Below are 25,616 nucleotides of genomic sequence, written 5' to 3'. Positions count from 1 at the left end.
AACAAACTGTAATTGCCTTTACTTCACCATTGGCACATAAACTTACTTTGCTCAACTGGAAGAATTCTAACCACCTCTTTTAAGTCAGTGGGTAACTGATGTTATATGTTATCTAAAATTGGAAAAAATCAAATATTCTCACTAAGAGGATCTGTACAAAACGTTTTCAGAACTTGGCAGGATCTAATCAATAACATTTTAGAATAAGCATTTAACTGAGGAAGCGGACTCTCTCCCTTCTTTTCTATTCTATTTATTTTGATTCATTTATTTATTTACATGTTTTTACTATTATTAAAGTTTTACTCTGCTGACCTAGCTCTCTTTCTTACGGGTGGGGGTTGATTTGTTTAGAACCTAGTTTTGTTAAACTTGACATTTTTGTATGGAATGTTATTTGATTTTAATAAAATTAATAAAATGTTAAAAAAAAAGAAAAACATAGTTGTAGACAGCCTGAAAAAGTGTATGCGTTCAATCAAATATCCTTCTTAAATAGCATCTAAACATTGCAGTTAATAGAGTGTAAACGGAACAGACTCGACACACGTAAAAAAGGTTTGGGGCAGCCACCTGTATAATATTCCTAGCTGCAAAGGTTTCTTTGAATTTCAACAGAGTTGTTGATTGTACAGAGTCCAAGACAGAACTGATGAAGGTTGGAAAAGATGGCGGTTTTAAGTGGTCAGACAGGAAGTGATGTAGGGTGACCGGAAGTGATGTTTTTCTGGCATCAGCCTGGGCGCCGGAACTGGAAGTGACGTTACCCTGGGTGCCAGAACAGGAAGTGACTTTCTTCTGGGTGCCGGAACCGGATGTGATGTTCTTGATTCAGATAGGTTTTCCCGTGGCTGGTCTATAGAGATAACAAGAGAAGGTTTAGTGCACCCCGCCCTCCCCTGGCCTGGCGTGGAATTACCTTTACTTGGTCCATACAACGTCCCCCTACTCGCACATGTGTGACAGGAACTTATTATTTAATTAGCTAGTCTGCCCTTTGTTTCTGTTCATATTTTAAAAATCAGGAATTCTACAAGTAATTGTTTTACATTTCTTGTGAACTTAATAAAACATTTTTTGACCATTGATAAAAGCCTATATATCTCTCCAATTTCTTAGTTTTTTAAGTATTTTTTAAAATATATGTCAAACAAGAGATCAACAGTAAATATAACTAAAAAATGAAGACATTGACATGTCTTGTATACACTAAAGCTACAGTATGGCAGAAATACTTACCCAGTGAATTTCAAAAAGAAAGAGCTGCATTCTTCACAAATTACTGAGACTCGGCACTGAAAGCCTAGATAACCAATCTGATTGAACAAATAGTTCAGTTAACAGTGAAGATTTAACCAAATTGAAAAATTGGTTGGAATGAATGACAGTAACCATTGTGGCTCTCTGATGACTCAGAGACTGCCAAGCCAAAGCTGCCTAATGTAATAAACTGCTGTCAGAGAAAGTGAAATAGCCTTAAACAGCCTCACTGATACAGGGACATTATTCAGTAAAGAAGTGTCTGCTTCATACACCCAAATCCACCTTAATAAAAGGTTTCTGTATATCTAAGTGTCCAACTGGTTACCATGCCTCTGTAATTCCAACAGATGGCATATCACAAACATTAACCATGCTTTTACAAATCTCGTACCATTGAGCATATCACATACATACACATTGCATTTGTCATTCCAACAGATGGCGCATCACAAACATTTTGTAGTAATTCATTTCATTATTAGAAATGTTTGTGAAGCACCATCTGTTGAAAAAATAAATGCAATTTAATACTACATGCATTACAAAATAAATTCTAATAGATGGTGTCCTGCAAATATTAACACTGAGCTCTATGATGATCACTTAGATTTCAACTTGTGTTAGATGGGTAGCATAGCTAGTATGTTAATATTTCTCTTAAACGTTCAGAAGATTTGTGCATGGGATGTGCAAAGTTAAACTAGGCATGAAAAATATCTGCTGACTGTATTTGAATACAGAAAATACATACCGTCTCGAGATTTGTTTATTCTTCTTAAAAGAAATTGTTGATGACACATACTCCCATTTATACACTGTAGAGTAAAGCCAAGCAAAATGACACCTTTTATTGGCTAACTAAAAAGATTACAATATGCAAGCTTTCGAGGCAACTCAGGCCCCTTCTTCAGGCAAGATATACAGTACACTGAAAGCGCTGAGCTCCAAGTACCTATCTCTGCAGCCCGGATCCTCCACCTTGGAGATCCAATTAGGTGGAGTTGACTCCAAAAGAGTCCAACTAGCTGCAGACCTCCGCCCGGTTAAAGTATTGTTACGATTGGGGTTCTTGGAGGGTTACCTGACTCACATAATGACGACTGTCCATTAACTTAACTCTGGGTACTTGGAGGTCCAGGGTGGAGGCTTCGGGCTGTAGAGGTGCCTGAACTACAGTAAGGTCCTGTACGTCTACTGTATGATTCAATTGAATTTTAAAGCTCGTGGTGAAAGGGCTTTCTCCGTCTGTGCACCCAGGCTCTGGAACTCCCTACCCTTTGTGGTTAGGCAAGCCGCCTCAGTCGCCACATTTAAATCATGCCTAAAAACGCACTTCTTCACATTGGCTTTTAATTCTTAACCTGTCTCATTTCCACTTGCTTCTTCCTATTTCTCAATTTTATTGGGTCCTCTGACCTGTTTTTAGCATCTCTGTTTTAATTCTCTCTTAATGTTTGTTTTTAATATTTTGTTTTTAGTCCTGCTTCTTTTTTTTTTTTTTTGTACAGCGCTTCGGTCAGTTGTAATGCTGTAAAGCGTCAGTTGTAATGCTGTAAAGCGCTCAACAAATAAAATGGTATGTTATGATCTTCCGTCTTCCGTCAGGCACGTCACCAAGCGGCGTAGGCGGTCGTTCGCAAGGCGGAAGCGGCACCCCTTAAGTCTGAATCTTAGTTCTATGCCATGATTCGTTATTCAGTGGCACTTGGTTTACTTGCTGTGTCTGTGTTTTTTGTCTCCGACAAAGGTTTTCAGTGGATTTCAGCTCTGTTGTTGCGGTTGCCGGAGTCACAGGCGCTGTTGCTTACTCCCGAAGACCTCTCTCGATACACGGGTACGCCGGATAGCCCCGGGCTATACCTAGCAGTGCTGGGACAAGTGTTCGATGTGAGCAGGGGGCACAGGCACTACTCTCCGGGGGGCTCATATCACGTGTTTGCAGGTAACCCACAGCAGAACAACTTAACACCTCGAGATTCTGCGTTGGCTATAGAATCTCATTGAAATCTGTCAAATTATATTTCTTTAAAATTGATTATCTACGTAGTTCCATCAATTTCGCATTAACAATCAATTTTTAAATTGCTCTAGCAGATCTTCAGTAATGTAACAAAACACCAGGATCCCTCAGGTATTTGACTTGTTGTGCCAGTATGCCCGTATTTCGAATGCGTTTACTTTGAGTGGTGTTTCTATGTAAATATTTTAAATAAGGCAGAGCCACAAGTGCAGATTATTGTGTTTCCTATTTGAAGATAATTAAATGCTATTCATTTATAACTAAAATCTAATTCTGACCGGAACCAAATCTGGCAATGTCACAGAAAAGACAGGACTCCTAGACAGGGACATGTAGAGCACACCAACTAAAATACTGTACAAAGGATTCCAATCTGCCTATAAGATGCCGGTGTGCTCTTGAGAAGAGGTGTCAAATTCAAGTCTCGGTGGAGCACACTAACTGCAGGTTTTATTTCCATCCGCATTCTTAATGTGTAACCAAATACTCCTACTAAATGAATGTACATCTTTTTTAGATTCAGAAGCCTTAACTGCCAACCAAAAAATAATAAGACTCAAAATAAACCAACAGTGCTAACTGCAGAGTCTCAAACTCAGCTGCTGGAGAGTCACCATTTTCTATTCAACCAACTTCTAATTTAGAAGCCACTTCTTGATGTTAATTAAATGTTTGTTTAATGTAATGGCTTCTTGGTGCTCTTATTTTACCACGCCAGACATTTCTATTAGTGCTGCACTTTCTGCAATACCGAATATATGGAAGAATGAGATCTGTTCTCGTCATGTCTCGTACAACTACTCCTGTTAAAATTTTAATTGTCCTCCTTTTTTATTTTATTCTTTGTCATCTCACTGCATTGTGTCATGCCATTTTTGTATTGCCTCTTTCACACACTAAAGAAAAATCAGAAAATCTGGTTAGATAGTAAACTGTAGATACTCCTGTAGAATGTCACTGCATTAAGATGCATTATTTTTTTATTCTCACACCAAAGTCCCAATATTCAGGCTAAATATTAATACAGGAAAATAATAACCTACTATTAATGAAATACATTTTTTCCAATGTTTCTTTTCTGGAAGGCTCCAGGTCTAAATTAGAATTCATAATTACTACTGGATTAGAGCTACAGTGGAACTGAAGGTGACAGATTCTCCATGCTAATTGTAATAAAGATTTTTATTCAAGATTATTTTCCCTTAATACATAATATTAATTTGCACAATACTATTTTAATTGTGTTCCATGTTCATTCACTTGATAAGATTATTTTTGTTTGTTTATAAAACATATCCAGTACATAATGTACTTTATATCGGCTTTACCATGTTCAGTATTATTAAAATGCTATACAACAGTTAATTAATTTCTGTTTACATTTTTTTTTTTAATTTTGAAGTGGCTGTAGCATAGCCAGTGGTCTGGGTAATATTGTAAGTAAAGATATCAAAGTAAGCTAATACAGTCCATTTTAACCTCTCATTTATTTTACCATCATATGTCTTATTACATCATATAGCTATTACTGCATGCCTGAGGATTTTGAACTCATTACTCTAACAATATTATAATAGTATGAATTTTTAACTATTTTATTATGACCCTTAAAATACTACAACATTTTCATGTACGTTTTCCTTGCTATGTTGCCTTCATAGTTCCAAGAGACTGGACTAGACTTTCACCCTAGACAGCCTTACCACTTCCCAAACACAAACATATTAGCTTGTTTCAAAATGAGTGGGAGTGGAGGGGTGTGTATGAATGTGCCCTGCAACTGACAGACTACACCCAGAGTTGACTCCTGCCCAGTGCTGCTAGAATCATATGTGTGAAGCTAAATTGGAATAGGCAAGTCCAGAAAAAAATGGATGGATAGACAGATTCAATTGCTGTTTAAAGTGAATGCTTTTTTGTTTTCTATGCATGAACTGCAGATGGTTACAGGTTTCAGTCTCAACCCAGGTTCATTATTTGCCTGTAATTAAGTCAAATAATTGAATGGGCATAATTTGTATAAATACATTTTATGTTTTAAAACTATATACATACATCACTGTAGAAATAACATGTTCGTTTTGAATGAAACAATATGAAATATGGAAATGTATCCATTAATTTTCAGATTCAGCTATCCAGTTGAGGGTTACAGGGAGCCAGAGTTTTAGGACAGGAGCAAGGTGGGAACCAATCCTACACAGTGTCCCAGACCATTATGCATAGGTGCACACATCACAACCACATCTTTGAGATGTGGAAGAAAAAGTCATGCAGACACAGGGACAATGTGCCCATCTCCATGAGGACAAGACTCAGGCCTTGAATTAAGCAAGGGGCTTTGGGACCTTTAAGAACCATTACTAAACCCTATTCCACTGTGCCTCCCAAAATAGGAGAACTATGGTTCCTCTGTTTATTGTGACATTGTTTTTAGTTTGGTCTTAATAAAGGGAATCTTCTCCCAACAAAAAATATGTGTCTGGTAAATGTTGCTGTTAAACTGGGATCCGTTACTCAAATTTTTTTCACATGCAGCTGTCATGCAGTTTTTTTTTTTTTAACTTGTAACAATTTATTGTATGAATCATTTGGGCAATTATTTTAAATTCTCTAGACCGGGGTGGGCAGCATCAGTCCTGGAGGTCTACAGTGGCTGCAGGTTTTTGTTCCAACCCCGTTTCTTAATGAGAAGTCAGTTATTGCTGATGAAGCATGTACTGCTCAAGTGACATTTTGATTCTTCATTTTAGTGGTCTCACTTGTTAAGGTACCCCACCCTTAACAGCTTAATTCAGTCTTAAACAGCTGCATTCACTGTTTTAATGGTTTATTATTAGCAATGAGATGCAAATGACAAAGGAGCCAGCAGTTCTCCATCTAATTTGTTTCCATTTACACTTGTGTGGATTCATCATGCACTATTTGGTTTAATAAAATACTTAAGAGAAAAATGTAAGAGACTGAAAATAATTTGTTTTAGGCTTCAAATCATTTCAATGATTTCCTTGAAAAGGAACAGACCTACAATATACAAATATTACATTACAGATTAACAAGCCTTAAAATTAAGTAAGGTCAGAGATTGGCAAGGATTGGTTTCTAATTAAGCAATTAGGTTGGAACGAAAACCTACAGCCACTGTGGCCCTCCATGACTGACATTGTCTACCCCTGATCTAGGGATGCACGATAGACCCAGTCTTTCTTGTCTTGTTCTTTGGCACCAGTGGGCAATGCACATTTTTGCAAATAAAATTAATGAAAATAAAATAGAATTGTTACCTTTTTAAATTATTGGCAAACAGAAAAACATTGTTATCAGTAAGTGCCATTTAGAATGAAATGTATTGCATTAATTTGCCTAGATGGAAACCTTTATTACAGAGCTTGTTGGCTATATTATAGTAGTAAGCAGGTTTACTAATGTTTAAGACTTTATAATTGAAAGAACAGGCTATTCAAATTTCAAGTAGACATTACAGTTGGCATTCCTGCAGTGCTTGAATAAACATATACAGTATATTATTGCAATGCTCTTTACAACTTCTACAAATGCCACAGCTTAATTCAGATATGATTGTGGTTTATTTTATACTGTACACAGTATTATAAAATAAGAAATATAGTTTAACTTTTCAATTTATCTTGGAAACAATGCTGTACCTAATTTACCCCATTGTTTAAAGATTCACTGTCCGTAAACATTGTGATTTTGTGTTAAGAAGATGTTTTTGTAGATTTTGCTTAATGCATAATTTAAAGATTTACAATCTAAACTGCTACATTATCTGCAAAAATAAATACATTATCTGCTGAGGTACTATGATATAATAGGGCAAATCGTCTGTCATGTAGGATAGATGAGGCTAAATCTAACTATGTTAGAAAGCAAAGAGGAAAGAAGTACAGCAACTGTTTTTTATATGGCTAATGTTTTTATTTGTTTAAAGGCAGAGATGGATCACGAGCCTTTGTGACGGGAGACTTCACAGAGACTGGCTTAGTGGATGATTTATCTGGACTCTCCCCATTAGAAGTCCTTGTCATAAATGATTGGCTATCCTTTTATAAAAAGGAATATCCATTTGTTGGTAGGTACTAAGGACATGGTGTTTAAGGGAATTTCATGTGTGGCACAGGGGAACATCCACTTATTGGGGTGAAAAACAGTAGTTGTTGACCTTTGTTCTATAGAAGCAAGCTTTGCAGTTTCTTGTCTGAATATCTAGAATTTACAGTTGTGCTTGAAAGTTTGTGAATCCTTTAGAATGTTCTGTATTTCTGCATAAATATGACGTAAAACATCATCAGATTTTCACTCAAGTCCTAAAAGTAGATAAAGAGAAACCAGTTAAACAAATAAGACGAAAATATTATACTTGGTCATTTATTTATTGAAGAAAATGATCGAATATTACATATTTGTGAGTGGCAAAAGTATGTGAACCTCTAGGATTAGCAGTTAGTTTGAAGGTGAAATTCGAGTCGGGTGTTTTCAATCAATGGGATGACAATCAGGTGTGAATGGGCACCCTGTGTTATTTAAAGTGCAGAGATCTATCAAAGTGTGCTCTTCACAACACATGTTTGTGGAAGTGTATCATGGCACAAACAAAGGAGATTTCTGAGGACCTCAGAAAAAGAGTTGTTGATGCTCATCAGGCTGGAAAAGGTTACAAAACCATCTCTAAGGAGTTTGGATTCCACCAATCCACAGTCAGACAAATGGAGGAAATTCAAGACCATTGTTACCCTCCCCAGGTGTGGTCGACCAACAAAGATCACTCGAAGAGCAAGGCGTGTAATAGTCGGCGAGGTCACGAAGGACCCCAGGGTAACTTCTAAGCAACTAAAGGCCTCTCTCACATTGGCTAATGTTCATGTTCATCAGTCCACCATCAGGAGAACACTGAACAACAATGGTGTGCATGTGTGCATGGCAGGGTTGTAAGGAGAAAGCCACTGCTCTCCAAAAAAACCATTGCTGCTCGTCTGCAGTTTGCTAAAGATCACGTGGACAAACCAGAAGGCTATTGGAAGAATGTTTTGTGGATGGATGAGACCAAAATAGAACTTTTTGGTTTAAATGAAAAGCGTTATGTTTGGAGAATTGAAAACACTGCATTCCAGCATAAGAACCTTATCGCATCTGTGAAACATGATGGTGGTAGTATCATGGTTTGGGCCTGTTTGGTGCATTTGGGCCAGGACGGCTTGCCTTCATTGATGGAACAATGAATTCTGAATTATATCAGAGAATTCTAAAAGAAAATGTCAGGACATCTGTCCATGAGCTGAATCTCAAGAGAAGGTGGGTCTTGCAGCAAGACAACGACCCTAAGCACACAAGTCGTTCTACCAAAGAATGGTTAAAGAAGAATAAAGTTAATGTTTTGGAATGGCCAAGTCAAAGTCCTGACCTTAATCCAATCGAAATGTTGTGGAAGGACCGAAAGCGAGCAGTTAATGTGAGGAAACCCACCAACATCCCAGAGTCAAAGCTGTTCTGTACGGAGGAATGGGCTACAATTCCTGCAAGCCAGTGTGCAGGAATGATCAAAAGTTACCGGAAATGTTTAGTTGCAGTTATTGCTGCAAAGGGGGGGTCACACCAGATACTGAAAGCAAAGGTCCACATACTTTTGCCACTCACAAATATGTAATATTCAAACATTTTCCTTAATAAATAAAATGACCAAGTATAATATTTTTGTCTCATTTGTTTAAATGTTTTCTCTTTATCTACTTTTAGGACTTGAGTGAAAATCTGATGATGTTTTAGGTCATATTTATGCAGAAATATAGAAAATTCTAAAGGGTTCACAAACTTTCAAGCCCAACTGTATGTTCAAATGAATTAAAAGAGTGTACATAGTTTCTGATCAAGCATAGTCCACATGTTATAGGGTATATAAAACTTTCTATAATAGGTCAGAATTTATTCTAAAAGGAATCCAAGCCATATTATATTACTTGTTACTGTTATAGGCAAAAAAAATATTATTTGATCTCATTTATGCTGTTGCAAGTAAAATAAAATCAGAAAATATTTGTATACCAGTAACGGCGTACTGCACGGTAACGTGCAGTGAATACACTTGACTTGAGCATTCCTAGTTTTCATCCTCTTTCTCTGTCTCTGTTTAGCATTCATTTGCTCAGAGGTTGATGCGCTTGCCGCTTCCTGAACAGATCTTCTTTTCTCCACCCTAGCAGCCCGCTGCTTCTCTTCTTTCGTTGGCATCTTTTCACGTTAAAACTGAATAAGTTAGTTTTTGTGTTGCAATTACTTAGTACGTTTTCTTTAATTTTTCACTTAAGCTGGCACTTAAGTCTTCAATCTGCCTCAAGAATGATTAGCGAAGGTGGTAGGGAATGAGAACGGCACCCTTACACATGCGCCGCACAGCCGCCCTGCTGCCCGCTACCGAGAGTTGATTCTACAATAAAATAAAATAAAAATAAAAAGAGTAATAAAAATCATCACCTCAAAAACAGATAGTACACATCACGTAGTATATGTGTACCAAATTTCAAGTCAATAGTTCAAACGGTTTGTGAGCTACAGGTGATTTAAAATCCTGGACAGACAAACGAACAGCCATGGTAGCGTATTATATAGGAAGATTTGTAGACACACTTTTTAAATGTTTTGTGTACCATTTATTAAAAGCGATATTTTTTATTTTTAACAATGTATTATTACATAATTAAAATGATTATATCTATTTTTGTGGCCATCCTTTTCACAAGCCCACTTTATACCAGAGGACATGGTAGTGTAGAGGATGTCTATTCTAGTAGCCATTGCTACAAGGCAGAACTGAAATGCTTATAACAGTTTACTTATAAAACAGTCTATTTCTGAATGCATAGATTTTTAAATTTCTGTTTATGTGTTTCTAATACAGTATTTGAATGATTTATCTTGAATACCACCAAATAGACAGGGCTTTTTTGTTTATAGGTAAAAGATTTTAGATGTAACTCTCCGTAAATGGCCTGTAATTAGTTTTTTGTTTTAACTTTATCAATGATTTCAAGACTGGATTAGCTTTGTAATGTATATGCCCATTTCTAAAATGAAATGAATACTAAAGTGTTTTTGGCCTTTATGTTTTTTATTTTATTAATTTTATTAAAATCACACATCATTCCATACAAATAAATCAATTTCTACAAACATAAGATCAAAAACAAACCAACCCCACCCCTGAGAAAGAGAGATAAGCCAGCAGGGTAAAACTTAAAGCTAGTAAAAATAAGCAAGTAGATGAATTAATAAGTGAATAATGATAAATGGAGAGGAAAAAAGGAAAAGAGGGGAGAGAAACTGCTTCCTCAGTGCTTTAAAAGCTTATTCTAAAATGTTATTGATTAGATCCTGCCAGGTTTTGAAAAAGTTCTGCACAGATCCTTTAAGTGAGAATTTGATTTTTTCCAGTTTAAAATAATATATAACATCAGTTACCCACTGACTTAAAAGAGGAGAGTTAGGATTCTTCCAGTTGCCTTTATATTTAAAGAAGAGATATACATGTTTAAGAATTTATCTAGATATTCAATTTCTATATTGCTTTCCCAAAAAAATACAACATAATGTATATGGCATAATGTTAGTGCCACCTTAGTTTGTTAGATAATGACATAAACAATGTCTCATAATGCCATTTTTTTGTTTTGATGTTACATTATTAATTCTTCCATAGAATGTCTTAAACATACTGTACACCAATAAAAAATCCTGGCACAGCTACTGCATACAGCATATTTATCACAGAGACTTTGTGAAAATACAGCAAAGATATTTTCTAAAATCTGCTGGTTCATGTGTAGAAAGGTACTCGCAGTGGTAAGATATCTGAGACTTGTTCTGCCAAACAGCAGGTATTCGAAGTATACACTAAAACCACAAAAAACATGAAGTCTCAAAATTAAGTGCTTTATATTGGAATTCAGTACTTTTAGAATTCTCACAACATGTGTACATTTGAAGCTTCTAGTGGGATATTTTGGTTACATTTAAAAGATAACAGAATTTTGCCAGTGATAACCATGTGCACTGTAAAAGTAAGGCTACTGGTATTTTTTTAAATGCCTAAAAATAAATCTTTATCTATCCCATTCACTCTGCATTCTTTTCTTGTTTTCAGAGGTTCACCTTCTTATGATCAGTTTTTTATTTTATAATGAAAAGCATTACACAGGGATTCATTTTCCTGAGAATATGCAACAGGTTAACAACAATGTAACATTAGTTTATTTTAATGGTATTTATTAAATGATTTTCTTTTTTTAAGGCAAGTTGATTGGAAGATTCTATACTAACAATGGAGAACCAACAGAAGCCCTCAAACAGGCCGAGACATCTATATATGAAGGTCAAAAGCTAAAAGCAAAGACTGAATTGGACAATCTGCGCTTTCCTCCGTGTAACTCGGAGTGGAGTGCAGCAAGCGGTGGCAGAGTATGGTGTACCACAAACAGGTAAGCTAGAGAATACATTCATCTTTTTCAACATGTTCTGTTTCATCAGCAGGTTTTGTAGTTTAATTAACCTTACTAGTGCTAAGGATAATTAATTTACTTTTTAAAGAAATGTTTGTGCATTGGTTCCTCTACATTTAAAATTTTGCCTCAAACCAAGCAATTCAATTATTTAAATTTTGCGCTCTTCAGTTTTTAAAATGCCAAAATGTTTGCTCTATTAACATAAGTAATCCGCTTCACCCATGTCACATAAACCTTTAAAGTGTCTATTTTTGCTGTTTTTATGTAAATATTGATAATTATAAGCATAATTTAACAACAAAAAAAATGTTTTGATGCTAAAATTATTCAGTCTCTCATGTAATGTTTTACAAAGAGTGTGCACACATTACTATAACTATATAATAAAGTTTTAAAGTGACAGAAAAATATGTATTTTTTCTCTTTTAAAAGATAAGTTCCAGTTCATATTACCTAATATGAACAGATTTGGATTATAATGAGTGACAACAACAAGCAAAGTGTTGACTTAGCTGTGCCTTATACAGTAGCCATTTCATTATATCATCATGCTGAAAAAAATCTAAGGTGGACATCATGCAGCCAATGAAAATATGAATGTATAGCACTACAATACACATCATACAGTATACCTGAGGCATGTACTGTGGTATAAAATACTTGACAGCAGTTATAACTCTACTATAAATGATATGATTTCTAAGTCCAACATATTTCAAGCCTGCTTAATCCATGCTTATGCCAATAGCAGTGAGAACAAAGCAAAAATGAATGCAGATACAGTGCATCACAGAGCTTACTTGTTGCTACAGCCTTATTCACTCATAACAACCATTTTGGAGTCAACAAATCAAAAAATAATGCTTGTGTAGAAGACAAACTTGCACAGAAATAAGGAACATTTGCAAACTTAATTTAGATAGTGAATTGCATGGTTTCAGTATACATTTTAAAATACTGTATTTTTAAAACTAGTCTTTTTTCAATTCATCATACTACCTGCTCCTGCTGTACTAACACTGGAATGTTAGTTCTTGCTTAAAAATTCTGACTCTAGGTTTTCACAGTATATCTGTTAATGTAACCTTTATCCTCTCATAAGGTTTTGTTATCTTTAAACAAAAAACATCCAGTAACCCACACTGCACTGCAGAGAAGAAGGAAACATGCACTTTAGCTATGCTTTCCTTGTCATCTAATTTAAAGAAGAAAAAAATGGGGTCACTCTTTATATAATGGAATACAGATATACTGTATTCGGTTCCTTATAAGGTGACAGTATAAGGACAGTTTGTTGCTTGGTTAGCATTATACTCCATAACAGAAAGTGGGTGCCTTTTCAGGATGCTGCTATAGATTAACATGTGTTTAGTAAATAGTATATTAATTTATATAAAAGTAATTCATAATGCAATGCATAATAAAATCCAAATGCACAAGCATAACCAAACATGTGTATATACACAGTAAGTTTCTCCTGATAAAAGACAAATTATATATATATATATATATATTGTGGTCCCCGGTCGGGGCTGGTGCCCGGCCGGGACGCCCAGGAGGACGTGAGGAGGGCTTGTGCCTCCTCCAGACCGCGAGGGGGCGTCCGTCCTGGTTCTGTTGGGAGCCACGGGTCGAGGGCATGGAAGCCCTACCCTGTAGGGGCCCGTGGCCACCGCCAGGCGGCGCCCCGATGCCGGTTCATCCCGTGTGGCCCTCGGCCGGGGATGGAGCCCGGCCGGACGCTTAGAGGACCGGAGGAGGCGTGTGCGTCCTCCAGAACGAGTGGGGGTGTCCGTCCTGGTTAGACAGGGGGCCTCGGGTACAGGGCTTGGAAGCCCAGCCCTGTAGGGACCGTGGCCACCGCCAGGCGGCGCCCCAGTGCCTGTTTATTCTGGGGGAGACACGGACGGCTTCCGGGTGCGCAGCCGGCACTTCCGCCACACAGGGGTGTGGCCACCGTTAAGTGCCGGGAAGCAGCTGGAGCCCATCCGGCTCCCCATAAAAGGGGCCGCCTCCCTCCAGTCAGCGGTGGAAGTCGGGAAGCAGAAAGACTGAACTGGAGAGAGAGGACGGGAGGCGGCCAGGAAGGCAAAGAGACTGTGGGCCCTGGACTTTGGGGGAATCAGTGCAAGAGGCACTGGGGTTCGTGAGTGCACGCGACTTTTATATAATTGTAAATAGTATATAATAAACAGTGTGTTGGGTGAAAATATGTCGTCCGTCTGTCTGTGCCGGGGCCAGCGTTCACAATATATATATACAGTATATATTCCACTATATGTAATGGAATAAGCCATGCTTAATATATAAATGGGAAATTCTCCTCCACATTTTAAATAAACTCTGTGATCTCAGACATGGAAACTTTGAACTCCTAGCCTAACTTTTAATAAAATCACTTACAAAACAAGTATGCATGGTATTAAGAAACACATAATTTGAATGCATAGACTGATCTTATTAGTATTTTTTAATTCTTCTTAGATTACATTTAAAAATGGCTCACATGAAATAATCAAAAGCTTTAAGACAGCAGGAAGGCAAGCAGCTGTAGGTTTTTTGATTGTGGACATGCAGTCATCTGTGCAGAGGCAGAAGAAGTGAAACATTGCTGCATAATAAGCAAGTAAAGGGCTACTTTAGCTTTTCAGTATTGCCAGTGTGCAGTGCCTTGAGTTATGCATGATCTGTACAGAGAAACCACAAAGGACACATGTCTGCAAAATAATTATCTGTAGAGCAAGTGTGATCTTTCTTAGCTGTTATCTGTCAGCAAACTGTATGCATTGCCCACAGTACTACTAGGTCTTTGTCTTGTCAAGTCACCACAGCATCACCTTTTAAGTGACAAAATAAAGTGTAAGGTTAATATGATCTCTATGTATGAGGAACACATTGCATTTCATTTTTAACTGATTACCGGCATCCATCTATGAAGCATGCATGCAAGAAAGTGAACATTGCAGCAGTTTTTGTATTCTTAAATATATGTAAAGGTTAAAATTAAGCTGTAGTAAAGTAATCTGCCTATTAATAATGTGTACATGTTCTACTATATGTAAACTACTTTCCCTTATTACATACTGTATGTAATTCTGAACTTTACTCCCATTTATAATTCCAGGCTATACAAAGAGTAGGTTCTTGTTTGCAAGTCTCGGGTGGTATACATTATCACAATATAAGTTCTGTAAGATATTACTGTGTACATTATATTTGTTCTGTCAACAATCTTATTCTTCTTCCTCTTCATCTTTTCCCACTTCTAAGTGGGGCTGATACACTCGATCAACATTCTCCAAAAACCTCATTCCTGCATCTCCTTCTCAGTCAGACCCCTTTCCTTCAAATCTTCTTTTATTGTATCCATCCACTGCTGTTTCTGGCCTCTCTCACTTTCTCTTCCCCTGCATTTCTATTCCAATCACATATTCATTGTTTCTCATCACATGTCTATACCACTTCAACCTTTACTTTCTTAGATGTCTCTCCCACTTTTGTTGTACCTTTGATTGTCTCATTTCTTATTCTGTTCTCTTTTGTAACTCCACACATCCACCACAACATTCTCACTTCTGCCACATCTAACTTCTTCTCCACACACAATACTTCTGATACCTTCTTCCAGTTGTTCCATCCACAATGCACTCTATGGGTTATTTCTGCATCTACTTTTCCATCTTGAGCTACCACTGATCCTAGCTATGTAAATGTATATACTGTTTACAAATGTTCTTCCTACAGGCTAACCTCTGAATCCTGATCATTGTTAAACTTCAAATATTATGTCTTCTTCCTATTTCTATTTAATCCTCTTCTCCATTCTTCCAGCTTCCTCTCCACTTTCACTTTTCTGGTGCTACACAATATCATCATCAAAAAGCATGCACCATAGGGACTGGTCTTTTATCCCATGACTCAACTCCTTTCTTTCTCTTGCACTTCCATACTTCTTGATGTGGCACTCTATCTTAAGCCTTCTCCAAATCATAAACACCGTATGCAAACCTTTCTGTTTTTCTCAATGATTCTATACGAGTTGTTTTAATGCAAAGACGGTTGTTCCTCATCCTGGCATAAAACCAAACTACTCCTTCCCTATGGTGATCTCTTCCATAAGCCTTTTCTGTATAACCTTTTCCTAAATTTTCATTGTGTGTGATATCAGCTTTATCCCTCTATGGTTTCCACAATCTTGAATATCGCTCTTCTCATTATAAACGGTTACAATTACACTGTTCCATCCACTCCTTTGGTATTCTCTCTTGTTCATATATCTTCTGCATTAGATCCCACAACACATCTACTCCCTCTTCTCTCAAACTGTTCCACACCTGTGCTGGAATTTCATCCTATCCTGTTGTCTTTACATTTTTCATTCTTTTCAGTGCCTCCGTTACTCACACCTTATTCTTGGTACTAGCCCTTCATCTAAGACTTCATCCTCAAATACTACCTATTGATTTTCTTCCTTATAGCTTTTCAAAGTACTTGGTTCATCTATTCATGATCCTATCATGCTATTTAAAACCACCTTCCTCATCTTTCATCAGCTTTATCTGACTAAAATCCTTTCCAGCCTTGTTCCTAGCCTTTGTTGCTCTAAAAATCATTCTCTTCTCCTCTTTTGTCTCCAATTGTTTCTTTAATCTTGTCTCCAAGTTTGGCTAGATTACATTCTGTCAGCAGTTCTGACAATTAGGGAGAAACATACACATTCTCCGTGTCTGATGTCTACCATTTTTTCTTGTGGGCATATAATTTAGTGCAACACTTACAGTATACAGTCTCTCTCTCTTTAGTGCAGTTTTAATATAAAAGGGAAAACTATGTTTAGGGCATCCTGTCAATGGTGTTTTTCAACCACAGTCAACTCCTGAGTTCACTATGTCAAGAATTTACAGCGATTTGCTCATAAGTCTTGTCAGTGTGACATTCTAATTAACTTAGCGGATAGCATTCATACTGCACATACCATCCCAGCTAAGGTAGTGATAATCTGCAGATTTCATTTTTTCATCTGAAAGGAATATAATAGTGAGGAGTAAGGAACAAGTATTGTATTTATTCTTTTAATTTGCCTTTTTTCATATACTAAAATCAAAAAGATAATGCTGTATAATGGAAGATAAAAACAACAGAAGCACGTAAATGCAGATCCAGGAAATTCATGTGAATACTATATTAGCTTGGGCATAACTTAAAATATTTTATTATTTCTAGGATATGTATTTGATGAATAAGAAAAACATGATTAATTACCCATCTTGTGTTTTCTCTGTAGTGGAGGTATTCAGAGGAGCTGGGCTGGGGTTCCCAGAAAACTCTACAGTCCAGGCAGCAGAGGCTTCCGTTGTGTTTGTGTGCAGGTTGTCAATGACATTTCCAGTTACAACAATAGAGGAGAACTTGACAATCCAAACCTGCAAGTATATGACAACTGTCCTCCACTAGAAGAATCCTGCATCCTAAAAGGCTAAAAGCAAATGGTAAGAAATATATAAGAATGTAATATTCTTAGGAAGTAATACTGCTACATTTTATCCAAATCAACCCAAGTCATACATTTTCTTTTAAGTGTATTTGGTCTGGGAGATTCACTGTAATTTTAGTAACTGTTTGCTTGTTAAATTCCTTCCTTCATGTTTACTAGTGGGCAGCGCGGTGGTGCAGTGGGTAGCGCTGCTGCCTCGCAGTTCGGAGACCTGGGTTCGCTGCCCGGATCCTGACTGCATGGAGTTTGCATGTTCTCCCCGTGTCTGTGTGGGTTTCCTCAGGGTGCTCTGGTTTCCTCCCACAGTCCAAAGACATGCAGGTTAGGTGCATTGGTGATACAAAATTGTCCTTAGTGTGTGGGTTCTTCTCCCATCTAAGGCAAACAGAAACTGGTTAATCATGGTGTCACATTCAAATCCTTCCCCATAACAGTAGTCAACCCAACACCCATGAGACACACCTCATACTCATGTGCTTGACAACACAACAATGTTGGGTGAAGTTGGGTAGAACAGCTAGGAATATAATATAATATAATATAATATAATATAATATAATATAATATAATATAATATAATATAATATAATATAGGGGTGGCATTGTGGCGCAGTGGGTAGCACTGCTGCCTCGTAGTTAGGAGACCGGGGCTCGCTTCCTGGGTCCTCCCTGCGTGGAGTTTGCATGTTCTCCCCATGTCTGCATGTGTTTCCTCCCTCAGTCCAAAAACATGCAGGTTCTAAATTGTCCCTAGTGCGTGTGTGTGTGTGTGTGTGCCCTGTGGTGGTCTGGCGCCCTGCCTGGGGGTTGTTTTCTGCCTTGCGCCCTGTGTTGGCTAGGATTGGCTCCAGCAGACCCCCATGACTCTGTAGTTAGGATATAGCGGGTTGGATAATGGATGGATGGATGTTTACTAGTGATGTTTTAGGAATTAATCATGAAAATGGTGTTTAGGTACTTGCTTATCTGGAAAATTTAATTGTCATTGTACAGTGATAAGTAAGTAGGTAGGCATTAAGAAATTTAGGACAGATTCTGGAAGTAGATAATATTTGTCAGGAAAGGTGATAAATGAAGAATTATGAAATGTAGGTCAAGAGGAGATTGTAAATGTTGTGAAGTTAGGTTTTACCAAGAATTTGGTCTAAGCTCATTGCTGATGAGAAATCTATTTAAAATTCAAGAGGAAGTGAAAAGCCTGAAGGAGAAAGCATGTAAAGCCAAACTGATGGCATGAGACAAAGTGGCAAAAGGTGTAGAAGAGTTGATGCAGGACTCTGTAGTGTGTGTAGTAAAGATGATACGGAGAACTCTCTGCAGTGCATTGGATAATGGAATTGGGAACAAGAAATGCAATGGAGTGAGGGGTAGTACACACAACACTATATCCTTTTTTAGTTGTGTGTGAAGGGGTTCCCAAATGATGATATATAGCAAATGTAAACTTAGACATCAGAATTAGAGTCATTACAGTATTTGAGTACTGTTTTGGAGAAGTAGGACGTGGTATGGTCTTGACAGTAATATTAGTAGAATTAGGTATGTGGAGATGCCCCAATTTGACTGAAAAGTATATTTGAAGAGAAAATTTTATGCAAGTTGTATGTAAAATTGCATGCTGCTGAGAGTCAAATGTGGGCTATGAAGGTGTAACATGATGCAAAGTTGGGATGTATTGTGATCAGTTTCATATGCTGATATGAAAGCAATAATTTGAGCAAGTTGCTCTGTACGGGAGTTGCAATGGTGAGGTAGGCTGACCAAGACGTGGATGAAGGTAGAAGTATACTCAAAACTTTTAAGTCTGATAAACCCAAACAATTCTTATTAAATCATTTTTTATGATGGAGGGGATTTCTTAATGCCAGCAAATTATACACCAATCAGCCACAATTTTAAAACCATCTACCTAATACTGTGTAGGTTCCCCTGATGCCACTAAAACAGCTCTGACCAGCTCTGAGGCAAGAACTCCACAAGACCTCAGGAGTCCTGTGGCATCTGACATCAAGATGTTAGAAGCTGACCCTTTAAGTCTTGAAAGTTGTGAAGAGGGATCACCATGGACAAACTTGTTTTTCCAGCACATTCCACAGATTCTTGAGTGGATTAAGATCAGGAGAATTTAGAAGCCAAGTTAACACCTTGAACTCTTTAACATGTTCCTCAAACCACTCCTGAACATTTTTTTAGTGTGGCATACCGCATTATCCTGCTGAAAGAGGCCACTGCCATTAGGGAATACTATTGCTATGAAAGGGTGTACATGGTGTGTAGCAATCATTAGCTAGGTTGCATATGTCAAAACATCCACATAAATGCCTGGACCCAAGGTTTCCCAGCTGAACACAGCTCAGAGCACCACACAGGCTCTGCCAGCTTGCTTTCTTCCCAAACTGCACCCTGTCGTCATCTCTTTCCCCAGGTAAACAAAGCACACCCACCTGGCCGTCCACATGATCTAAAAGAAAACATGATTCATCAAACCAGGCCACCTTCTTTAATTGCCTTATGGTCAAATTCTGACATGTCAATTGTAGGTGCTTTCGGCAATGGACAGGGGCTCAACATAGGCACTCTGCCCTGTTTGTGACTGCACAGCACCATACACAGCAGGCTGCAGTGCAATGTGCATTCTGACACCTTTCTCTTATGGCCAGCATTAAGTTTTTCAATCACTTCTGCTACAGATGCTCTTCTGTTGGATCAGACCAGATGAGCTAGCCTTCACCCCCATGTGCATCAATGTGACTTGGGCGCCCATGACATTGTTGCTGGTTTATTGGCTATCCTTTCTCAGACTATTTTTGGTAGGTAGCAACTACATACTAGGAACACCCCATAATACTTGCCAGTTTGGAAATGCTCTGACCCAGTTGTCTAGCTACCACAGTATGGCCCTTGTGAAAAGTTTCTCAGATCCTTACACTTGATTATTTTTCCTGCTTCCAAAACTTCACCTTTAAAAATTAACTGTTCATTTGCTGCCTGATATCCCACTCCTTGACGGGTGCCATTGTAATGAAACAATCAATGTTACTCACTTCACCTGTCAGGCATTTTTAATGTTGTGTCTTATTTGTATATTCTGGTGAAACTATTTTATTACACAGTATTACACAAACAGAAATGTTCCAGATATTAATACTTAAGACATACCTAACACCCTTTTCAAGAATTATGCTCTCAAACATGGCGTTACTAGGCTTTATTGTAAAATGATATGTAAAATAATTTGGAAAACAAGAGATTTTTAAAACGGTAATATTAAAGCTTTAGTTTCAAGGAAATCTAATCCTCAGTATCTTTCTGTTAGATGGTGAAGATCATTCAGTGCTGATTTCCACAAAACTTCTTGGGACTAAAGGAAGGTGAATGCAGTCTCCTGAATTCTTGATATCTACTTCTCCCAGTGGTTTCCCATTCAAATTCCCCACAACAAAGACATAATTTTAACATTTTTGAAAGCTTTTTTGTAACTTTTATTAAAATGCTACATGTTTTATTTAATTCATACCTCAACTAATGGGTGCCCTACTAAGTTAAAAAGCTGCAACAGCCAAGCATCTAAAATATTTGGCTAACATAGGAGACAGTCACTCAATATAAAATACATCATTTTTTTAATTGATGTTACAAATATGTATGTGTTTAAAATTTGGAAAAAAAAATATTTTCAGTTAAAAGCCGTAATTAATTGGAAATATTCTGGACAATTTAATTACACCCACAGTATGTAAGCTGCATGTAATGGGTGACCCCACCAGAATATAAAAACTAAGTACATTTATCTCATCACGTGAATGTATTATTCAGGCTATACAGTAAATACTAATATTATAGTTTTCCTTCATAAAAGAATATTGTACTTATTTTACATCGATTAAAAAGATATTCTTTTTTCACCAAGGACACCAAGATTAGACATATAAAAGAAAGGGTAGTTTTTTGTCCCTTTTTCAGTAGCAGATTTCAATATGTATATATCAGTAGCAGATTCCAAGCAGAGAGAAAATCTTAATTTGAAATGAACAATTATGGATGTTATAAAATGTATGTGAGGAGAAAAGGGTTAACATCTATAAAGCATGTTTAAGTTGTATTTAACGAGCTTGAATAGTCCTGAAATATTGATCAGGTAATGCATACAGTATTCAATAGTTCTACTAAGAAAAAAAAAATATTTGTAACAGTTTCTAATCACAGTGTGCAGTAATAGACAATGCGGAACAGAGAAAAGGTATTTTTTTAAATCTTTTTAAAAGACATTTTAGGCTTTCCTACAATTTAACTTTTGTTTCCTTTAATTCATTAACCTTATCTTTTCTCAATTTATTTCTATGATGTTCTAAACTAAGCATGTGTTTAAAATAAAATACATTTTGTATGTGGTGTTGTTTATTGTCCAGACCTCAGCAGAGTCTAACCTTCAATTAAATGGCATATACCTGTTTCTAATATAGTCAGTCAGTCATTTTCCAACCTGGTAGAATTCTGTAGTAGTTAAAATTGTACAGACTCTAGATAATGCACAATTTAAAATGTTTTATTATAAAATAAACCTGAGAAACAAAAAATACCTTTTTTAAGCAGCATCAGTTGCCATCTTTAACGCCTTGAAAGAATAACTGAACATACCAGTGGTGTCTCAAGGCAGCTCTAGAGCTAAATAGAATGTCATACTTCCTTCTTGATCTCCAGCCCATGAAACATCTGCTCCTCTTCTAATACTTCCTGACTGTTATGATTATTATCAAACTGGGAAGGGAAAAAATGTCAAAATACATGGCCACACAAAGTTATGATACATTTCTTGAAAAAAATACCAAAAATCATATTTCAAAAAGGACAAATTAAATTTCAAGGAACTTTCAAAGAAAAGCCAAACAGGGAGAAAGGACACAGAAAGAATCCAATGCCACTCCAGTGACTGTAAAGCCCATTTATTGTCTGCCAGGGGCTGCAACAAATGTTGTCTAATTAGAGGCCTCACTCCACCAATGTCAAAGTCAAAGGATAAATTAAGGAACTATGTAGAAACATAATTCAGCTAATTAAAGATATTTACAAAAACAATTTAAAACCACAAAACTAACCAATAAGAAAAGCCATCTAACAAAGTTCAAATTCAGAAAAATGTGATGATAAAGTACATAGATTCAAAAATACAAAATATTGAACCAGATTCTAAAGTATGAAGCAGTTTCGTGAGATGCATCTTTTAAAGGATGTAAATCTCACATAGCATAAAGCATATTTTAGGGTATTTCTAGTAGTAGTAATTTCTTCTGACATTTGATTGAGAGTTGCTTCTCTGTGTCTGAATCTGAACTGACCAAGAGGAGACTGAAGTGTTATTCTGTGTAACTTTTTTTTCTAATGTGGCAAATAGTTTTGCAGAACACAGTCAAGTGGCCATGGTTTCCTTCCTCTCAATATATAAACTGGAATAAGTTACCTTACATATTGGTTCATCATTCTCAGCATTTAAAAATCAGTCTATACCTATTGTTAAAAGTGTATTGCAGCAATGCCAGAAAAGAGAATTTTAACTCCAAAATAGAAAAATATGGTTTTAATTGTCTTGTCTTGACACGGAAGTCAGGCTGATGCATGGACAGCATCTTCAGTGTTGAGATGGGTGGTTCTCTCTTATAATCTTGGATGGCTAATTATTCTGATGATGAATAGCTTGTTCCAGAAGCTTTGATCATAAAAGTATATATAAAACATTCTATCTTGTCGGTGTTTATCTATATAGTATCCAATTTTCTGATATTGGTAAAATATACTCCCATCTAGCATTTCAGTTATAGACTGTCCAGTCATTCTAATCTAAAATTGTAATGTAAATTACATAAACACAAAAGAAAAGTGTGTACACATTATACAAGTACATAGAAGTATCAAAACATAAAACAAAGTCTTGTGGTACCGCACACAGAGTCTTATGACACTGTGTGACACAACTGTGAGTAAAGTTCCAGACCAGCATTATAGTTCATCATAGCTTTTCCAAGCAAAACTTGCAGCAAAAAGGAGTCCACTGTATCCTTCCAGGTAAATTGTCTGCAGTCACAAACCTTTGATAGCTGTTACTTTTGGTTAAGTTTTTCATAAGGAATATTTTTTAATAAAGTTTATTTTAAATGTTTAAATTGTTGAATTCTTACATCAGAAAAAAATATGTATGAAATATAGATAAAGGAATACTCCTATATATGGTACTTACCCCGTGTACTTTGTGGTACTGGCTGTAAAAAAATGTATTCTCATGCTGAATGAAAGAAAACTTTTATGGTATAACATAACCTAATGGTGAGTACTACTGTACAACACGAAATGTTGTGAAAAATGTCAACGAAAAAAATAATTCCCACATTATGCATGTTGCATAATCCACATGTCTGTTATCTAGTCATATTCTCAAAAAGTTCAAAACAAGTGCATTTTTTGTTAAAATATTAATAGTTACTTCTGGAAAAATCAGCATACAACATAAAAAGGAAAGGCATTAACATAATACTGTGCTTTTGAATAGAAGAGAGGACTATTGGCCAGTAAATGATGTGGAGAGAAAGAATATCGGATCATCTATGGTGCTTATATGTAGCTGATTCTTAGAAAATAGTGCAAAAAAATAAAGGCAAGTCTATATCATAATTATAACTGACATTGAAAGTCCAGAGTTTGAGGGTGTCATAATTAAAGGCCAGGAAAATAATGTGCTCTGGCAGGACCAGAAAAGAGAAGTTAATGGTGAAAAACCCACAAAATGTACTTTAGTTTAAGGAGATCTGCTAGGAGGACTAGGCTGAAGTGGTCCTACAGCACTGTGAAAGACTGATTAATTACTACAAGTTACTACAAGTGTAATAATCAGTTATTTTGTCTCCGAGATTAACTATTTTTCACTAAGAGTCATCTGTAATGATGTGATGACTATACAACATAAGTACATAATAAACAAGTGGCACTGAAACAGGCTAAGGAGTACATCTGGTAAAATTAGTTGTTTTCTGCTACATGATATGAAGCTTGACATGCAAGTAAGAATTTCACTGTACTCTACATGACAATACTACTACCATTATAATACCCTACATGCCCTTTGGATTGTGGTTAATTTCTTCTTGCATTTACCTCATTTTAACAATACTACTGGCATATCTACAGTCAACTCAAGAAATATTGGCATCCCTCAAAAAACGTGAACAAAAACTTTAATATAATATAGATAACACATACAATGATTCTAATATTCTTCAAATGTTTGGAAAAATTGTTGACTATTTATTTACATTTACTTATTTGGATGACACACTTGATACAATTGGTTACATTTCCATTGTTTTTACAATTGGAGCACAGGCAAGTCAAGTGACTTGCTCAGGGTCACGCAGTGTCAGTAGCAGAATCCACAACATCTACACCACACTTTATTTAATAAAAAAAAACGTACAAAAATGTTATATCTTTGGAATAGTTTATCTTGTCAAAAACGTATGTGGCAAAATGATTGGCACCCTTGAAAAATAATATAAATAAGATCAAATAATGTTGCATCTTTGGTGAAAAATATTTTTTGAATTTGCTTTTAGTGTCTAGGGACTTTTCTATGGCCACATCACATTTTGAGAAAAAAAAGTTGTTGAGCTGCAGATTGTGGAATGGTTGCAAAAAATAGGTATTAAATTAAAATTACCAGTAAACACAATCAGGGCCATAATAATAAAGTTCAAAAAGCATGGAACTGTTGAAAATTTGCGGGGAAGGGGACATGCCTGCACATTGTCCCCATGCATAGTGAGAAGGATGGTAACAGAGGTAAAGAAGAGCCCAAAGAGCACAGTTTCACAACTGCAAAGTTTAGTTGAATCTTGGGGATTTACTGTTTCAATGTCAACTGTGAGGTGACACCTCCATGACCAGAAGCTTTATTAACGAATGGCACAGAAGAAGCTTTTCCTGATCAGGTCCAAGACACAAATTCCAGTGTCTCAACTTTGCCAAGCAACATTGGAGATACAACTGAAACTGTGTGTTGTTGTCGGATGAGACAAAAATTTTGTTTTTTGGCCCAGCACTCCATTGCCATATTTGGCGAAAACACTGAACCACATACAAAACAGGGCACCACATACCCACAGTAAAATATGATGGTGGATCTTTGATGCTTTGGGGCTGTTTTGCCTCAAGTGGTCCGGGGACCTTGTTAATATCAGTGGCATAATGAATTCCATTACACACTAGAACATTTTAGCCAAACATCTGTTTTCCTCTGCGAGAAGGCTGAAACTAGGCCGTGGTTGGTTCTTCCAACAAG

At 36.7% G+C, this 25,616-nt stretch overlaps 1 protein-coding gene across 1 annotated transcript; it reads left to right on the top strand.

The window, feature by feature from the left end:
- Positions 1 to 2,882: 2,882 nt before the first annotated feature.
- LOC120531394 (neuferricin) lies at positions 2,883 to 21,867 on the top strand. The gene is made up of 5 exons (XM_039756774.1): positions 2,883 to 3,205; positions 7,236 to 7,376; positions 11,586 to 11,772; positions 17,081 to 17,285; positions 20,607 to 21,867. The coding sequence occupies exons 1-4, from the start codon at positions 2,947 to 2,949 to the stop codon at positions 17,274 to 17,276; spliced, it is 783 nt and encodes a 260-aa protein (XP_039612708.1). The 5' UTR covers positions 2,883 to 2,946; the 3' UTR covers positions 17,277 to 17,285; positions 20,607 to 21,867.
- The last annotated feature ends 3,749 nt before the right edge of the window (positions 21,868 to 25,616 follow it).

This window comes from Polypterus senegalus, chromosome 6, assembly GCF_016835505.1.
Source record: "Polypterus senegalus isolate Bchr_013 chromosome 6, ASM1683550v1, whole genome shotgun sequence".
In the NCBI taxonomy this organism is placed as follows: Eukaryota; Metazoa; Chordata; class Cladistia; order Polypteriformes; family Polypteridae; genus Polypterus; species Polypterus senegalus.
Note: the sequence above shows the minus strand (reverse complement) of the source record. Positions and strands in the feature narration are given on the sequence as shown.

What these genes read in the sequence shown, in the direction of transcription:
- LOC120531394 (XM_039756774.1), top strand. Translation starts at nt 2,947, where the DNA reads ATGATTCGTTATTCAGTGGCACTTGGTTTACTTGCTGTGTCTGTGTTT. An exon ending in CTCATATCACGTGTTTGCAG is followed by an intron (nt 3,206 to 7,235) that starts GTAACCCACAGC and finishes ATTTGTTTAAAG; the next exon opens with GCAGAGATGGATCACGAGCC. An exon ending in AAAGGAATATCCATTTGTTG is followed by an intron (nt 7,377 to 11,585) that starts GTAGGTACTAAG and finishes TCTTTTTTTAAG; the next exon opens with GCAAGTTGATTGGAAGATTC.